The sequence below is a fragment of the Propithecus coquereli genome, unplaced genomic scaffold (assembly GCF_000956105.1).
Source record: "Propithecus coquereli isolate 6110/MARCELLA unplaced genomic scaffold, Pcoq_1.0 Scaffold239, whole genome shotgun sequence".
In the NCBI taxonomy this organism is placed as follows: Eukaryota; Metazoa; Chordata; class Mammalia; order Primates; family Indriidae; genus Propithecus; species Propithecus coquereli.
Window position 1 is genome coordinate 3,541,592 of NW_012147941.1, and position 15,872 is coordinate 3,557,463.

The 15,872-nt window shown below is 36.8% G+C and overlaps 1 protein-coding gene across 1 annotated transcript in view; it reads right to left on the reverse strand.

Annotated features, from left to right (window-relative positions):
- The window catches only part of TMEM57 (transmembrane protein 57), a 55,208-nt gene that overhangs the window by 24,428 nt on the left and 14,908 nt on the right, over positions 1-15,872 (reverse strand). The window contains exons 3-6 of the mRNA XM_012645917.1: positions 15,276-15,402; positions 12,421-12,544; positions 10,307-10,485; positions 8,695-9,196 (exon numbers count right to left, since the gene is read on the reverse strand). Of these exons, the coding sequence (XP_012501371.1) occupies positions 8,695-9,196; positions 10,307-10,485; positions 12,421-12,544; positions 15,276-15,402 (932 nt within the window). The remainder of the gene's footprint in view (positions 1-8,694; positions 9,197-10,306; positions 10,486-12,420; positions 12,545-15,275; positions 15,403-15,872) is intronic.

Consider the following 15,872-nt stretch of genomic DNA (forward strand, 5'->3'; position numbering starts at 1 on the left):
AGAAAGTAAACATCCCCTATAGCCAACTACAATTGACCATATGGTATATATTATCTCGAATAATTTTCTGTGCACATGAGAAATATATTTTTAATGGGCTTATACTTTCTAATCTGTTTTGCTCTTCCCTCCCCCTTCCCACTTTAACAATCAATCTTGGGTTCCTTCCATTAAGACTTATGTTCCTCTTTTAAGAGGAACATAAGATGAGCTTCTTTTAAGATGAGCTTCCACCTTTCAAGAGATCCTTTGTTCTATTTCCCACTTAACTGATGTGATTCTCCACTAAGGACTATTCAGGGATGTGGGGGAGGAGTGTAATGGCCCATAAAAAGCCACCTCCCCTGGGTTACCAGCCTGGTGAATGTTCCATCTCCTGAACTGACTGCTCTGTCTTGCTTCAACCCAATAGTCAGGTCTTAGCTTTGGATTCTATTCTTGCTGTGTGCCTATAACCTTGGGTGGCGTGCTTTGAATCTTCTTCCCCGCTTTCTCTTGCAACTTGGGCCAGCACCTTTCTTCCTTGACCCTGGAGCTGGGAGCCAGCCTCACCCATTCCTAACCCTGACCCAGGCCAGTTCCCTAAAAGGGACAAGCAAAAAGGAAAAGATGGACAGTAGTAAGAAAAGGGCCTTTTTGTTCTTCCGGTAAATAACATTAGCCCCTAATTTTCTTTGTTGCTTTGAAATGCTTCTCCAAGATCACAAAATAGGGGTGTTTTAGATTCTCTCTTCACTCTGCTCTGTTTCACAGTTAATTCACACCAAATCTTACTGAATCCACTGATTATTAAAAATCACTATCTAAAAATATGGCCCCTTCAATTTTCAATGAATATATAATTTTAAATTGGGTATATCTTACAATGTGGGGAAACAAAAAATAGGAAGTACTATAAACCATCTTCTTTTGTTTTTTCCCCAAACAGTAAGACTACACACACTAAGGAGCCTTACAAAAGTCAGAAGTTACACAGCAATCTTAAATGCTGGTATTTGGAAGGCAAGATTAAATTCAGAAGTATCAAAGTCTGTGAATTGCTACTCAAACCACATTTGATCAATCTGTCTAGCAAAGTCTAGTCAAAGGGGAAAGCTGTTTTTTAGCTTTTGCTATCTTCCTCCCCTTCTTTAAGAGAAATCTAAAATCATAATAAAACACAAATACAAGGTTTACGTGGACTACATGGTGCAATGAAGGGCAATGACATTTTGCTCACTTACCAGCTTACACTAGAAAGGGATGAGTTACAAATACTCATATCACAGATGACTAAAACACAATACTAATCAACATACTCTCTGATAGAGTAGAACATTATATAGCCTATTTATAAATTACATTATTAATCTGTATGCTCTAAAAATATTTCTCTAAGACCCAGATCTCGTAATATAAGTTAGTTCCTGGATATAAGTTAAACTCTTCTCAGTGCAAGTGAATGAGTTAAAATATCTGAAAGTGTTTCTCCATTCCTCCCTTGCCTCTGAGGCAAGGCTACCAGTTGCTTAGAGAGTCCTGCAAAAATCCTGAGAAAAGTTTTCTCCATTTCCTCCCAGGCTTTCAAGTCTCCAAATAAACAGAACTAATTGTAGGAGCAAATCAAGTTATAAGTAATAACATTTTTTGTGTGCCTAAAATAACCAAATGAATTTAGAGAGGAATAAAAGAGTATTCAATATATTACAACTTTACCCAGATTTCCATTTTCCTTAAGGCTCTTCCTTCTTCCATGCTTCAAAATTTCCAGGAACTCACCATTATGGCAATGCCCACATCCCACCCCCAGGCCTTTCAAGCAGAAAGAGGAACATAAGTCAATGGTGGCCTCTCTGCAGGGTAAGCTGACGGTTATATCTGTGGTCTTAAGACTTCCAGTTCAGGGCTTCTAGGTCTGCTGCTGCCAAGCTAAGCTTACCCCCAAAATAAAGGGCAAATCCCACGCTGGAGGGCTTTAGGCTGTCTGGACCAGACTAATTCCCAAGCTATCCCTAACCAGAGTTGAATTCTCAGAGATCCTGTAAGCTTTCAAGGGTATAAGCAGCTGGCCCCCTTCTGTTCAGAGATAAGTACACCTTGTGTCTTTAGCAAGAGTAAGAATTTTTAAAACACAAAAGTATCTCTCTAGTAGAAAGGAAAATAAATGAATTCTGAAATTCTAAGCACTTATTCTATAGATTGAGGCATGAGATCATAAAATCTAGCTCTAATGCCATCCCTGAACCAACATTAGTTGTGTCTGCATTTAAAACAAAAACACAAAAAACTATGAAGCAGAAAAAAAAAAAAGGTTGATAAACTTTTTAAAAGTAGCACGGTATAAGAAAGAGTTCTAGAAGTCGAGAAACTTCAGTTCTGGTCCTGGCACTCCCACCCTAGCTGGGTCACCTGGACCAGCCACTTCATCTTCTAGGGCTCATTTACTTCTCTGATAAAAAAGATAGGGTCGAGGGAGGCTGGTCTAGGTATCTCTTAGATCTCTTCCAGTTGCAAAAAAAATAATCATCATTTTAAATTCTACTCAGTTTTATTAAATGCTACTCTACTAGGCAAACTGTGAATACTTTGCCTTTATGACTCTTCATACCAGATAGTTCAACTGCTTTAAAGAGCTGATACTACATTAAAAATAAACACTAAAATAAAAAAGATGAATCTTCTGTCTTGGATACAAAAGAGGCAGTGGAATGGAAATAAACAGAGAAGAGACTTTTGCTTCAACATTTCTACAGACTATGGATCTCTTTGTATTTTGTTAACTCAAGGTTTTAAATTCTCTCCCTTAACCAGGAAACTGAAAGAAGTCACAATCCCCAATAAGAAACCACAGTCTTGGGCTGGGTTGAGAGGGAGCTTTGTGCCAAACGCAAACAAAACTGTCGCTCCCTCTGCTTGCAGGCCTCGAAACTTCAGGACAGCAGTTCAGGTGTCACAGCCCAATCTGCCTGACCTTGCAGAGTGACTGGTGAATGACTGCACAGATCTACCACGGAATCTTCCACACCACATGAAAATGAGGGTTGGGCTAAGTTGAGAAAATGATTTTGATATAATTTAAGAGAAAAAAGCAAGACACAATAACTACACATACAACTCTAAAGGCACAACTATGAAAGAATTGATAAGCTGGACTTCATTAAAATTAAAAATTTCTGCTCTGTGAAATACACTGTCAAGAGAATAAAAAGACAAGCCTCAGATTAGGAGAAAATATTTTCAGAAGACCACTGATAAAGCACTATTATCCACAACATACAAAGACCTATTAAAATTCAACAATAAGAAAACAAAACACTACAATTAAAAAATGGACCAAAGATTTTAACAGACACCTCATCAAAGAAGATATACAGATGGCAAATAAGCATACTAAAAGATGTAATATTATATGCCATCAAGGAAATGCAAATTAAAACAATAAGACACCACTATACACTTATCAGAGTGGCCAAAATCAATAACACTGACGACACCCAGTACTGGCCAGAATATAGAGCAACAGAACTCACATTAATTGCTGGTGGAAATGCTTAAAATGGTATAGCCATATTGGAAGATAGTTTGGCATTTTCTTATAAAACTAAACAAACTCTTAGCATATGATCCAGCAATTGCGCTCCTTGGAATTTATCCAAAGTAGTCGAAAACTTATGTTCACACAAAAAACCTGCACATGGGTGTTTACTGCTTTATTCATAATTGCCAAAACTTGGAAGCCACCAAGATGTCCTTGCAGGTGAATGGATAAATAACCTGTGGTACACCCAGACAGTGGAATATTATTCAGCTAAAAAAAAAAATGAGCCATTAAGCCATGAAAAGACACAGAGGAATCTTAAATGCATATTACTAAATGAGGCCAGTCTGAAAAGGCTACATACTATATGATTTCAACCATATGACATTCTAGAAAAGACAAAACTATGGAGACAGTAAAAAGATCAGTGCTTGACAAGGGTTATGGGGAAGGGAGGCATGAATTGGCAGAACACAGAGGATTTTTAGGGCAGTGAAACTACTCTGTATGATACTATACTAGTGGATACATGTCATTATAAATCCACAGGGGCTGTATAACACCAAGAGTGAATCCTAATGTAAACCACAGACTTTGGGTGATAATGATGCATCAATGTAGGTTCATCAGTGTAACAAATGTACCACGTTGGTGGGAATGTTGACAATGAGGGAGGCTGTCTGTACATGGGTGGAGGCAGGAGGTATAAGGGAAATCTCTGTACCTTCCACTCAATTTTTCTGTGAACCTATGACTGTTCTAAAAGCAAAATCTATTTTTAAAAACACTACATAAACATTATGGCCACAGCTATATAAAATTAGCTGATGAGAAAATACAACAAAATTTTAACACGATTTGTGTTATGGTGGTAGGACTATTTTCCCCTTTTCTCTAAGTTTTTAATAAGTTTCTCACACTCAAAATATTTTTAAATTGACCACCGAGGAAAAACTTTAAACAAACCTTATTCTAATTTACATCATTCTTTTCTAACTCAGCAATTAGTTAAACCAACCAATTTTCCTCATTGTTTCTTCTGGTTTTGATCAGAATTTTTCCCATATCAGAGTTAAAAACATTTTTTAAAATTTTTTAACACACAAGCAGATTATATATAAAAACATTTTTTAATAAAAACATTTTTGACCATCAACATAGTAAGTCTGTTTTAAATATCTTGGGTAAAGAATTCAGAAATCAAGCTGGTAGAAACAGGGTCATTGTGTAAGATAAATATTTCTAAAACCAAAAGAGGACTCTGGACTGGCTTCAGCAAGTTCCCAAACTCTTCCAGGGAAGGACCCTACAGGCAACACTTACTCCCAAGTTCCTGGCCTTCCCCCATAGTCTTTTACCTTAGCTTATCTACCCAGCACCTTCTGTTCCATATTCTCCTGTACTTCCTTATAGACCAGAACCTTCTCCATTCACTCAGTTCCTGGCCCCCATGTCATTTGTTGATTCAACAAACATTCGTGGACCACTTTATTTTTATATAAAGATATAAAAATGAAGAGACCCAGCTTCTGACCTCTGGAGCTCACAATCTAATGAGGGCAAAAGATCCTCAAAAGAAAAACCAATTACCATACCATGGGGGTCAGTATACTTTTTCTGTAAAGGGCCAGACAGTATACATTATGATATTAATCCTATAATCATATATAATATATAAATACTATAATATTTTCAGCTTTGTAGGCCATATGGTCTCTGTGGCAGCTACTCCACTCTGCCACTGTAGCATGAAAGCAGCCATTGACGTTATGTAAATGAATGAGAGTGGCTGTGTTCCAATAAAATTTATTTTTACAAAAACAGGCAGTGGGCCAGAGTTGGCCTGTGTGCTGTGATTTGCTAACTCATGGTATATATACAGCACACTAGAGAGAGCATCCCTCGAGCTGGGAGAGCTTGAGAAAAAAACCTGCCAGACTGCTTGCCCCTCCACAGGGAATGGCCATCAAACATTATTTGGACAGCCACACTGATCTGTAAGAATTCTTCTTGAAATTGCTGTAGCAGTAATGAATTTTTCTCCCAAAAGTCACTGAATCGGTTCCTCAAAAATAGCAGTTCTCAACCATGGTGTTGAGATAGACAATGCTATTGCATGTATTGCAATTAATTTATTATTACAGTAGAGTTACTGGATAATTAATATAGTACTGGTTTTCAAATTTTTTCTTGAATACTTATAAAAGGGTAAATTAGGGGTGGGGAACTTGTGGGGTAGATCAATCTTATCGCTAAAGCATCCCTGTGGAAGTTATAATCAGCCTGGAACTGTGCACAACTCTGGGTGTACCTGCAGAAATGAAGGGAGCTTGAATACCATCAGCCTTGTAGGTTTGCATTAGAAGGAGCCTTAGAGACCACTGACTCCAACTTTCTCCATCTGAAGATAACAAACCCGTTCTCTAGCTAACAACTCAAACATGTCAGGTTTAGATCAGTCACACTCTTATTAATATTCATCAAAACATATGAAGTAAAACAAGAGGAAACACAGAAGATAGCCAAGGGCGAGAAGTGAGATAAGGTGTCCTACAACCAAGCTGGATAATTTGCTTAGCCAGATACCTTTCCTTTTAACCTTTCAGTGTTGTTCATCACAGAAAAATTTGCAAATGTATGAAAGTAAAAAGAGAAAACAAATGCCCAGTACTATTAAGGGGTAATAACTATTGTTAACATTTTGGTTCCTTTTCCTTCAAAACCCTTTCCTATGTATATTAGAAAAAAAATTGCTTTTAAGTAAATTGCTTTCTCCTTTCTTCATGAAACATTATGACATAAGTACTCTGCCATATTTTTTAATATGGCTCAAAAGTATGATTTTGTAACGCCTGTATTAAAAGTCCATCAGGCACAGTGGCTCACGCCTGTTATCTTACCACTCTGGGAGGCCAAGGCCAGAGGATTGCTTGAGCTCAGGAGTTCGAGACCAGCCTGAGCAAGAGAGAGACCCTGCCTCTACTAAAAACAGAAAAATTAGCTGGGTGCAGTGGCATGTACTTGTAGTCCCAGCTACTTGGGAGGCTGAAGCAAGAGGATCGCTTGAGTTCAGGAGTCTGAGGTTGCAGTGAGCTATGATCACACCACAGCACTCTGGCTGGGGTGACAAAGTGAGACTTTGTCTCAAAAAAAAAAATAGTCCATCAAATGGATGAACCATAATTTATTTAAATTTCTCCCACTGTTGGATATTTAGGTCATTCCCTTATTTTTAATATCACATTAAAAGTTGAAAATAATCCATGGAAGCTTACAAAACTACTTAAACATAATATTTCCTATTTATTTATCTGACAGCAAGTAGTTCGCCAAAACAGAGTAACACCTGGGGCCCTGTAGGTCAAGGCAGAGTACACATTAGTGACCACAGGAAGAGGCATATTTCCCAAGCGCAGGCACAGGGACACTGGACCCACGTCATCAGCCCCAGTTTACTGGACAGCTGGCCATCTGGGTCCTTGAACTTCTCTACTACAAGCAGATCAGGTAGCAGAGTCAATCAACATCACAACTGAGATGGTGTCACAAGACTGAGCCTTGACTGCTCTCTCTGCAACAACCAACAGAAGAAAACTGATTTGGTTTGACTGCTACTATTAAAATTGTTTAGGGCCGGTACAGCGACCGAAGCCTGTATTCCCAGCACTTTGGGAGGCCAAAGCGGGAGGATTACTTGAGGCCGGGAGTTCAAGACCAGCCTGGCAACATAGTGAAACCTCGTCTCTATAAAAAATTAAAAAATCATCTGGGTGTGGTGGCTAACTCCTGTAGTCCCAGCTACTCGGGAGGCTGAGGCAGGAAGATCACTTGAGTCTAGGAGTTTGACGTTACAGTGAGCTATAATTGCACTGTTGCACTCTAGCCTGGGCAACAAAGCGAGACCCTGTCGCAAAAAAAAAAAAAAAAAAAAAAAATTGTGTAGGAGAAAGGATGCTAAGTAGCTTGTGGCAGATGTTTCATTTATAGCATTTAGTGAATTTGTGGGATATTCCTTTTGAAATAGAAGGTCGCCTAATTGGTCTTTCTCCCATGGGCCTCTGAAGGAGGGTTCTCTGCTGAGTGTTTGTTTGCTCTGCAGAGCAACCTGGGCAGAACGTCCTAACAAACAGATGTGGATGTCAGCCAAGCAACAGCAACAGTATGCTTCCAAAAGTAGCTTGGGGCTATGAAAAAAATCTCTACAGCTCGTAGCAGTAGAACCCAAATATATTTCCCTTAATCTAGCTACCGCTCAGAAAATCAAGACAAATTAATAATCTAGTTCATACAATTTATAAGGCTGGATATCCTCCCTCCTAGAATAAACTGTCTGCCTTTAAGAAAGCCAAAGGAAGAGGAATATAAGATAATTCACTGGAGGGGGTGAGTTAACAATTGCCCTCTTGAGTTAGTTACACATAAAAAGAAAAGCTCCAGTTCAGATTTTGTCTTCTAAATTAGAGATCTGAGGTGAAAAGAATATATTTGTGTTTGCCTAACATAAGTCAAATAAAATACAGCAAAATTAAGGCTGAGCCAGTCAATGTAATATAACAATGTTATTCTTTTAATTAAAAGTGAGAAAAGGAACATTTCTAACTAAAATCCATGTCTAACACTGTGTTTGTCTATGGAATTTTTAGAAAGAGATTGCTTTTCAAACCTAACTCTCCCAGAGTTATCTAGAAATAATTCATATTCTAAGTATAGAAAAATAAAGAAACAAACAAAAAATAAGCACAAGGTAGTAAGGACAACTTTCTCAACATCCCCCCATCTGTATCTGTTTGACAAATAAAGAAGTTTGCATGGATGGGCACAAACTCTTTTTGTGTTTATGCCAAAAGAACTTTGAATATATAAACGGAAAAGAACAAGGACTAAGAATTAACTTTCAATACTACTAAGGAATCAAGTTACACATAAATTTGTCACATGTGGAAAGTAATCACTGTCACGCCTTATTCAGAACACTGCAAAGAGCTTAAGTCAATGCTTCAAGACAATTATCACAAGGTGGCCAACAAACCCACATAAAACAATCACCAGAATGTCAATGGTCACAATATCTGATTACAAACAACTCCTACAGGCCCATATGGGAGTGTTTGTTTTTCAAGAGCATGGCAAGTTTATGGGAAAATGTTGGTAACAACCCAGCACGCACACTTACTTACCTTACCAGAGCATCTGGTTTGCTTAGCTGGTTATTAGGAATACAGTTTTCCATTAAGTCCTTGTGTGTACTTGGGCTCTTGCTAGTGCATTTCTGCTTCTTCTCATTTTTACTAGATGAGGAAGGAATGCTCCCATTTGTGGCGCTGTGACTTCGAGGTGAGGAGTTCACAACTCCACTGGCATTTTTGTAATTTTTTGAGGAAGCAGTGCATGAGTCCTCTTTCAAGAGATTTTCTGTACTTCCCACAAGATCATTATTTAATCTTTTACTATTGATATGGTTTTCCATATACTCAATTTCTTGTATTTTAGAGTCTACAGGTTGTAGAATATTGTTGTTATTTATTCCAAGGTTGTGTTTTTTGGCATCCTTGTCCTTTTCTTTTCCTTTTTCTCGGTATTCTATCTCTGGCAAAGTTGTGGAGAGTTTTTTGTTGGCTGGGATACCTCCGTTGTGGTGTATAAGGATCGAGGAATCCATATCAGGTAATCCTTTGGCTGCTACAATACCAGAAACAAACCAACAAACAAAAAAAACCACACCAGAATATTTAGTTTTTCAAAAACTAAATATTAATTCAACAAATGACTACCCACACTTAGAAGTTTACTACATGAATTTGCAAACTTGTTTAGAAGTAGTAACTACAGCACATCATGCTAACTTCGAGAAGCAAATTCAAATACATCTGAGAGGCTGCACATTTAGAAAAATCACCATCACTTATGAACATCAAGCCATTGAAGGTTTGGCCTTAAAAATATGATCAGGATTTTATAATTTTACTGAAAAGAAAAAGGTTAAGTGAAACAAAAGAAGAGGAATGATTTTAGGGTATCCTTTTTCTTGACTCTAGTGTTGAAGTAATAAGGAAGTCTCTTTCATTTATCAGACTACTCATAAAGAATTGTCTGTATCAGGTCTATACATTCCAATTTGTTAAAGTCTACTAGAAGAGATATTTTTGAACTATATCAGGGAAAAATATTTGACATACACTAACTAAAAACATGACCTCAGACCTTTAACTCCCAAACCAAAGAAAGCTGATATTGCTGTCAATTTATCTATTTCTATTGGTTAAATGCCCATGAGAGAGGTCCTATTAGAAATAGTTCAATTTAAAAACCACATTACATTATACAAACCATTTAGATGAAGATATCCATCTTTGCTCTATTCAGAAGAATTTTAACTTATAAAACTCAATTCTACATGTCCACATCTCTTTCTTGCTTATACTTTGGTTCTTGGCTTGTTTCAATTACAAATTCACATAGTTATATACTATTTTATTGCTGAGAATAAATATTATAACAATCACAATATTAAAATATAAAATAAGATATAAAATATTTTTAAATAAATATTTTATAAATATTTTTACTTTTATAAAGTAAACATATTTAAAAGCACAGTCTTCAGAGAGTAGGTAAAAAACTTCATCCACATTCTGTATTTCATAGCCAAACAAAACAATGGCCTTGAGGAAAAACACCAAAAAACAGAAAAATCTAAAATTTTATCTATTTTTCTAAAAAAGAAAATTCTACTGAGAGACAAAATAACAACTAGCCTATTGAGCCAACAGCTTTAGGGTAAAGACCTACCTTCCTCGGCCTCTTTTTCTTGCTTCTGTAGCATCTGTTGTTCTGGAGGGAGGGCTTGTTGAAGAAGCTGCATATAAAATTCGTTCTCTTTTTGCACTTCTTTTTGCTTCCTTAACCGCATTTTATAGCTTACGTAACTTTTGAAGCCAAAGCCCAAAGTTACCACTGGGTATCCAATACTAGAAAGAAGACAATCCAGCCAGTAATTGCAAATTTAAAACAACACATGCATCAAGCACATGAAGATACTTATGACTTAGAATTAAAAAATAAATTCTAGTTGATGGTGGTAGCTGCGAATAGCATTCAGAAAACACATAAATAAACAGAATGTCTGCTGTGGAAATCAGAAGCAGTTGGCACATAGAACAAACCTGCAGGGAACAACGGGACTGCTAGAACATAAGAGGACACTTCCCATCAGACTTTGGCATTCTTCAAACTAATTAAAGGAGTCACCACAGTGACTGTCAGACACAGTGGCTAATGTCTTTGAAGAAACATTGATCTGGCTTATGCATTAAAAATCAAAAGGATGTCATTTGGTTTTTTTTTTTTTTTTTGAGACAGAGTCTCACTGTGTTGCCCAGGCTAGAGTGCCGTGGCGTCATCCTAGCTCACAGCAACCTCAAACTCCTGGGCTCAAGCAATCCTCCTGCCTCAGCCTCCCGAGTAGCTGGGACTACAGGCATGCGCCACCATGCCCGGCTAATTTTTTCTATACAGTTTTAGTTGTCCGATTAATTTCTTTCTATTTTTAGTAGAGATGGGGTCTTGCTCTTGCTCAGGCTGGTTTTGAACTCCTGAGCTCAAACAATCCGCCTGCCTCGGCCTCCCAGAGAGCTACGATTACAGGCGTGAGCCACCGCACCCGGCCGTCATTTGGTTTTTAATACTAGAAGGCAGAGTCAAATTCAGGTGACTACATTAACTTAATCTTCTTGCTGCCTGAAGGATACTGTCACCAGCTATTCCCTGAAAATTAGTCCATAAAAAACATAACATAAATTCAAGAATCATTTAAGTAAGTATCTGATATTATCCATGCCAACATTTGGTCTGTACCACCAAATTAAACCAGCTGTACTTAGAACTCTAATTTCTGGGATAGAAAGTTAAAAGATTTTCATTCAATTCATCAGGCTGCCTAATATCATTTCAAAGCTTCTACAAACACTGTCAAGTCCGTATTAAGCTTCACTAACACTAAAACGTATCAATTTATAATTAGTTTAAATGTAGTCTCACTAGAAATTTAAAGTGACAAATTTTATTGACCAAGTTTATTTAATTCACTTGTTTGTGAAAAGATTAAAATACTGGAAATGGTATTTTTTTAGTTGATTACTGTTTATTTGGTTTTTGCCATGAATATTAGCAAAACTTGGTGTGTTTAAGAGAAATATAGATTAGGTGGTAAGTTCCACAATAGATATAAACAAGAATCAAGCTCATTTTCAAAAATGTTTCATGGTTAAGGTTAAATGAATAATATCTTAATATTCATTTATATTTCATAAGGAGAAATAATATTCCCTTAAAAATTATTGATAATATTCTCTTACTTTTATAAATAGGCTGAGGAAATTCTAAGTTCTTTTAAACTTCATGACATAGCCATATATTTCATCAAGACATTTTGGAATCATTATCTGATTATAATAAAAACAGCTAACATTCATCAAACACCTATGTGCTTGGCATTAAGTTAAACCCTTTACATATATCACCTCATTTCCTCTTTCCCATGACCTCAAGAGACAAGTAAGAAAACCAAGGCTTAGAGACAGTGACATGCCCAAGGCAACACAGCTATCAGAGGACAGAGCTGAGATTCACTCTTCTGCCAGAAAAGAGGGCTCATGCTCTTTACTACCAGGCTGTACTGCTTTCTAGGTTCATATAAAATCTCTAAGAATAAATTTACAGTTAAACTTAATATTTTACATTGAAATGGATTATAGATTAAGAATATACATAATACTATTAAAAGCCTAGACTTCTCCACTATGCAATTCAGCCATGTAACAAAAACCACTTATACTCCTTAAATCTAGTTAAATAAAAGAAAGAAAGAAAGAAAAGAAAAATAAAAGAATAGATATAATACTTACCAGTGAGCAGCAAATGGACGACAAAGGTCTACATGAAAATTTTTGAGATCTTTAAATCTAATGGCTGCTTCAATATAAACAAAGAGTATCCAGAGGGACACTGTAGGCAAACACACTCCCCTCTCTGTGAGAAAGCAGCAGAGAGACAAGCATCAACGATACATTAACCAACATAACAGATGGGTTTTTGGGAGACTGATTCAACTACAGTAACTTTCATTAAGACTTTCCACTGATCAAAATTAATAAGCAAATTACTCTAATTGAAGGCTTTTATATGACAAACAATTCCATAGAATCACTGACAAAAAATAAAAGACAAACATCCTGGCAGAAAATATTTACAATATATGGAAAACAAAGGATTCATAGCCCTGATATACAAAGAGCTCCTACAAATCGAGCATATTACAGAAAAAAATAGACAAAATTAGACAAAATACCTATATTCTACATCTATCGAATAAATAAAACCACATTTAAAGTTGTTTTGTTTTTTTTGAGACAGAGTCTCACTGTGTTGCCTGGGCCAGGGTACAGTGGTTTCGCATCACAGCTCACTGCAACCTCAAACTCCGGCTCAAACAATTCTCCTGCCTCAGCCTCCTGAGTAGCTGGGACTACAGGCACATGCCACTACACCCAAATAGTTTTTCTATTTTTTGTAGAGACAGGGTCTTGCTCTTGCTCAGTATGGTCTCAAACTCCTGGCCTCAAGCGATCTTCTCGCCTTGGCCTCCCAGAGTGCTAGGATTACAAGTGTGAGCCACCAAGCCCGGCCTTGAAAACATTTTTGAACAAGTATAATGATCATGTTGTACATGTAGTTTTGTATCCAGGATTTTCCCCCTCTTAACAGCAAGGACAAAAAGTTTAGGATGTAATATTATCATTCTTTTGTGGCCATACATTACTTCATCAACCATTCCTAATATCGTTAAGAAAGAATTTTAAATTTTAACAATTGGAAAAAAAATTAGCCCCAAGTTATATATAAATTGCATTCATATTTCTTGGGCCCAATAAGAGCACATAGTTTTTTGTTTTGTTTGTTTAAGCACTAATCATTGCAAATTAAAACATATTTCACAACTTAGCTATTCTGACAGGCATTTCTGAGCCTAGGGCTAAAGAGAGGCCAGTATCATTTTATGACACTAGTTACACTGTTGTCCTGTGGATCACCCACTGAACTGGTTCTCAAAAGGTTCTATTAATAGTTATATGGTTAGTTTCTTCTACACTACTAAGACATTACTGAAGAAATTTAGGAAATCGCCATAGCTCATCAGAGTCACAGCATATTTGAGCTGGAAGGCTCTGTTAGACATTATCTAGATTACCTTTATATGACAGAGAAGAAACTGAGATCTAGAGAGAGTGACAAGTACAAGTGGGCAACTCACTCAAAACTGAGACCCAGGACAAAGTATATAAGTAAAAACTAGTGTGAAGAAAAATTACTTTAATTAGAGGAAAGCAGACTAAAAATCTTCATGGTAGCTTATAAATCAAGTTAGATATGAAAGAGTGGTAAATACGGAGAAAACCTTGCTCACAGCGGTTACTTGAAAAAACAGAGTTCAATCGTGTCTTCTACACAGCCAACATCATCCCCTTAGCAGCTTTGAGAAGAGAGAGAATGTTGCTCCAGAAAGCTTTTATTATTTGGTGCTCCCTCAGTGGTCAAAATCCTACAGGTTGCAGCTGGGCCCAAGAATTAAGTTTCATGCAGCTTTACAGACAAGTGTGACTCTGAGAGCCAATTCTCAAATCCCCAGTGCATACCACACTCAGGCTTTGCCAGTGAGCTGGAGCTGTCAAAATATCTCATCGCATCTTAGTTTGAAGTAACAGAAGTATAGCTCTAAAAAGAAAGGAGCTCTACTCTAGTCAGAACACAAATGAAAGAATAGTACACAGACCACTAAGAACTAGGGAGACCAGAATGGTGAAAGTGCTTAAAACGCCATACAAGGAAAAGCTGATGAAACCAGAGATGTTTTTGCCTACAGAAAGGAAGACTTAAGAGGATATGACAGTGTCTTCAAATCTCTAAAGAAATGTTAACATGGAAGATCACACTACATTGTGGCTCTAACACAGAGGTTCATGTTTGGGCTTGAGGGGACGGTCTGCAGGTCCCTGGAAATTTTAAGGAAAAGTTTGTATATTCCTATATATTTTTCTCGGGAAAACTTCTTTAGATCCTCTAAGAAATCAGCAAGCCCAAAAACAGTTAAGACATACTGGGTCAAAAGTATAAGGAGGAAAATTTTTGCTTAGTATGAGGAAGAACTTTCTTTGACAGCTGCCCCCAAGTGGAACAGGATGCCAGGAACAGTAGATAAGTTCCTTGTCACTACAGTTTTTCAATCAGAGGTAAAACCACCATGTGCCAGGGATGCTGTGGGGGATTCTTATGCCAAATTAAGGGTTCACCTAAATGACCTCTGACATTCCTTTCGATGCTGAAACTCCTTTAACATATTTCTTATTTGGCACACGGCTGTCTTCAAGTATACCTAAATAGAAATCAACTCAACTTTTTAAAAAAAATGGCTACCTTCATAGTGACAGTTGGTAACTGAAATGCCTACAATTGAAATATCAAATCACAAAGGGTTGAATTTTGGATTCAAATAATAAAAAAAAGATAAAATATACTTTTTTCTTTTTTCTTAAATTTTGATAAACTGTATTTTTAAAGGTATATTACAATCTAGTAGGAAAAGGCAACCTTAAAACATCCACATTAAACTCAACTCTAAATATTAATAATTTGTTCAAAGAAATCACATTTTAAAAATTTGAATCCAAGATTTCTATCCATTTAAGAAATCATTAAGACTTACCTGTGTGCCATACATACTGAACCCATACATATGTGCTAGCAGCAAAGAAAAGCCATTGTATGGGGATGAACAGCAGACATATTATATTTGACGTGAATGCTACGCAAACAAAAAATACGGAGAAAGCCTACAGGGAAAACAAAACAAGATAAAAAACACATCTTAGAACTTGTTGTTTTCAAGTACAGGTTGTTAAAAGCATGTTGGACAAAATCATGCTAAATGATCACTTAATAACTATGGAGGAAGTTAACAACAGGAAATTTTAAACATTTAAAATCAACCATATAAAAAGTAGTGGTTAATTTAACATTAAAAAGTAATACTACTAATGGTCCCCAAATCATGAAGAAGAACTAAACCAGAGGTTGGACCGCAGTGAATTAATTTGGATTCCACAGGTGGGTCACCTAAAAGAACTAGAATTTTAACAAAGAAAAGCCTCCCTTCTCCTCACAAACCATTTCTAAAGAGTCTCACTCTTAAAGGATAGTACTGTTGAAGCACAGATGAACCATAATATTAGTAAGAAATATGCTGATAATGCAGGCTTCATGTGGACACCACTACCTATTACTATTAGGATGCGAGTTTGAA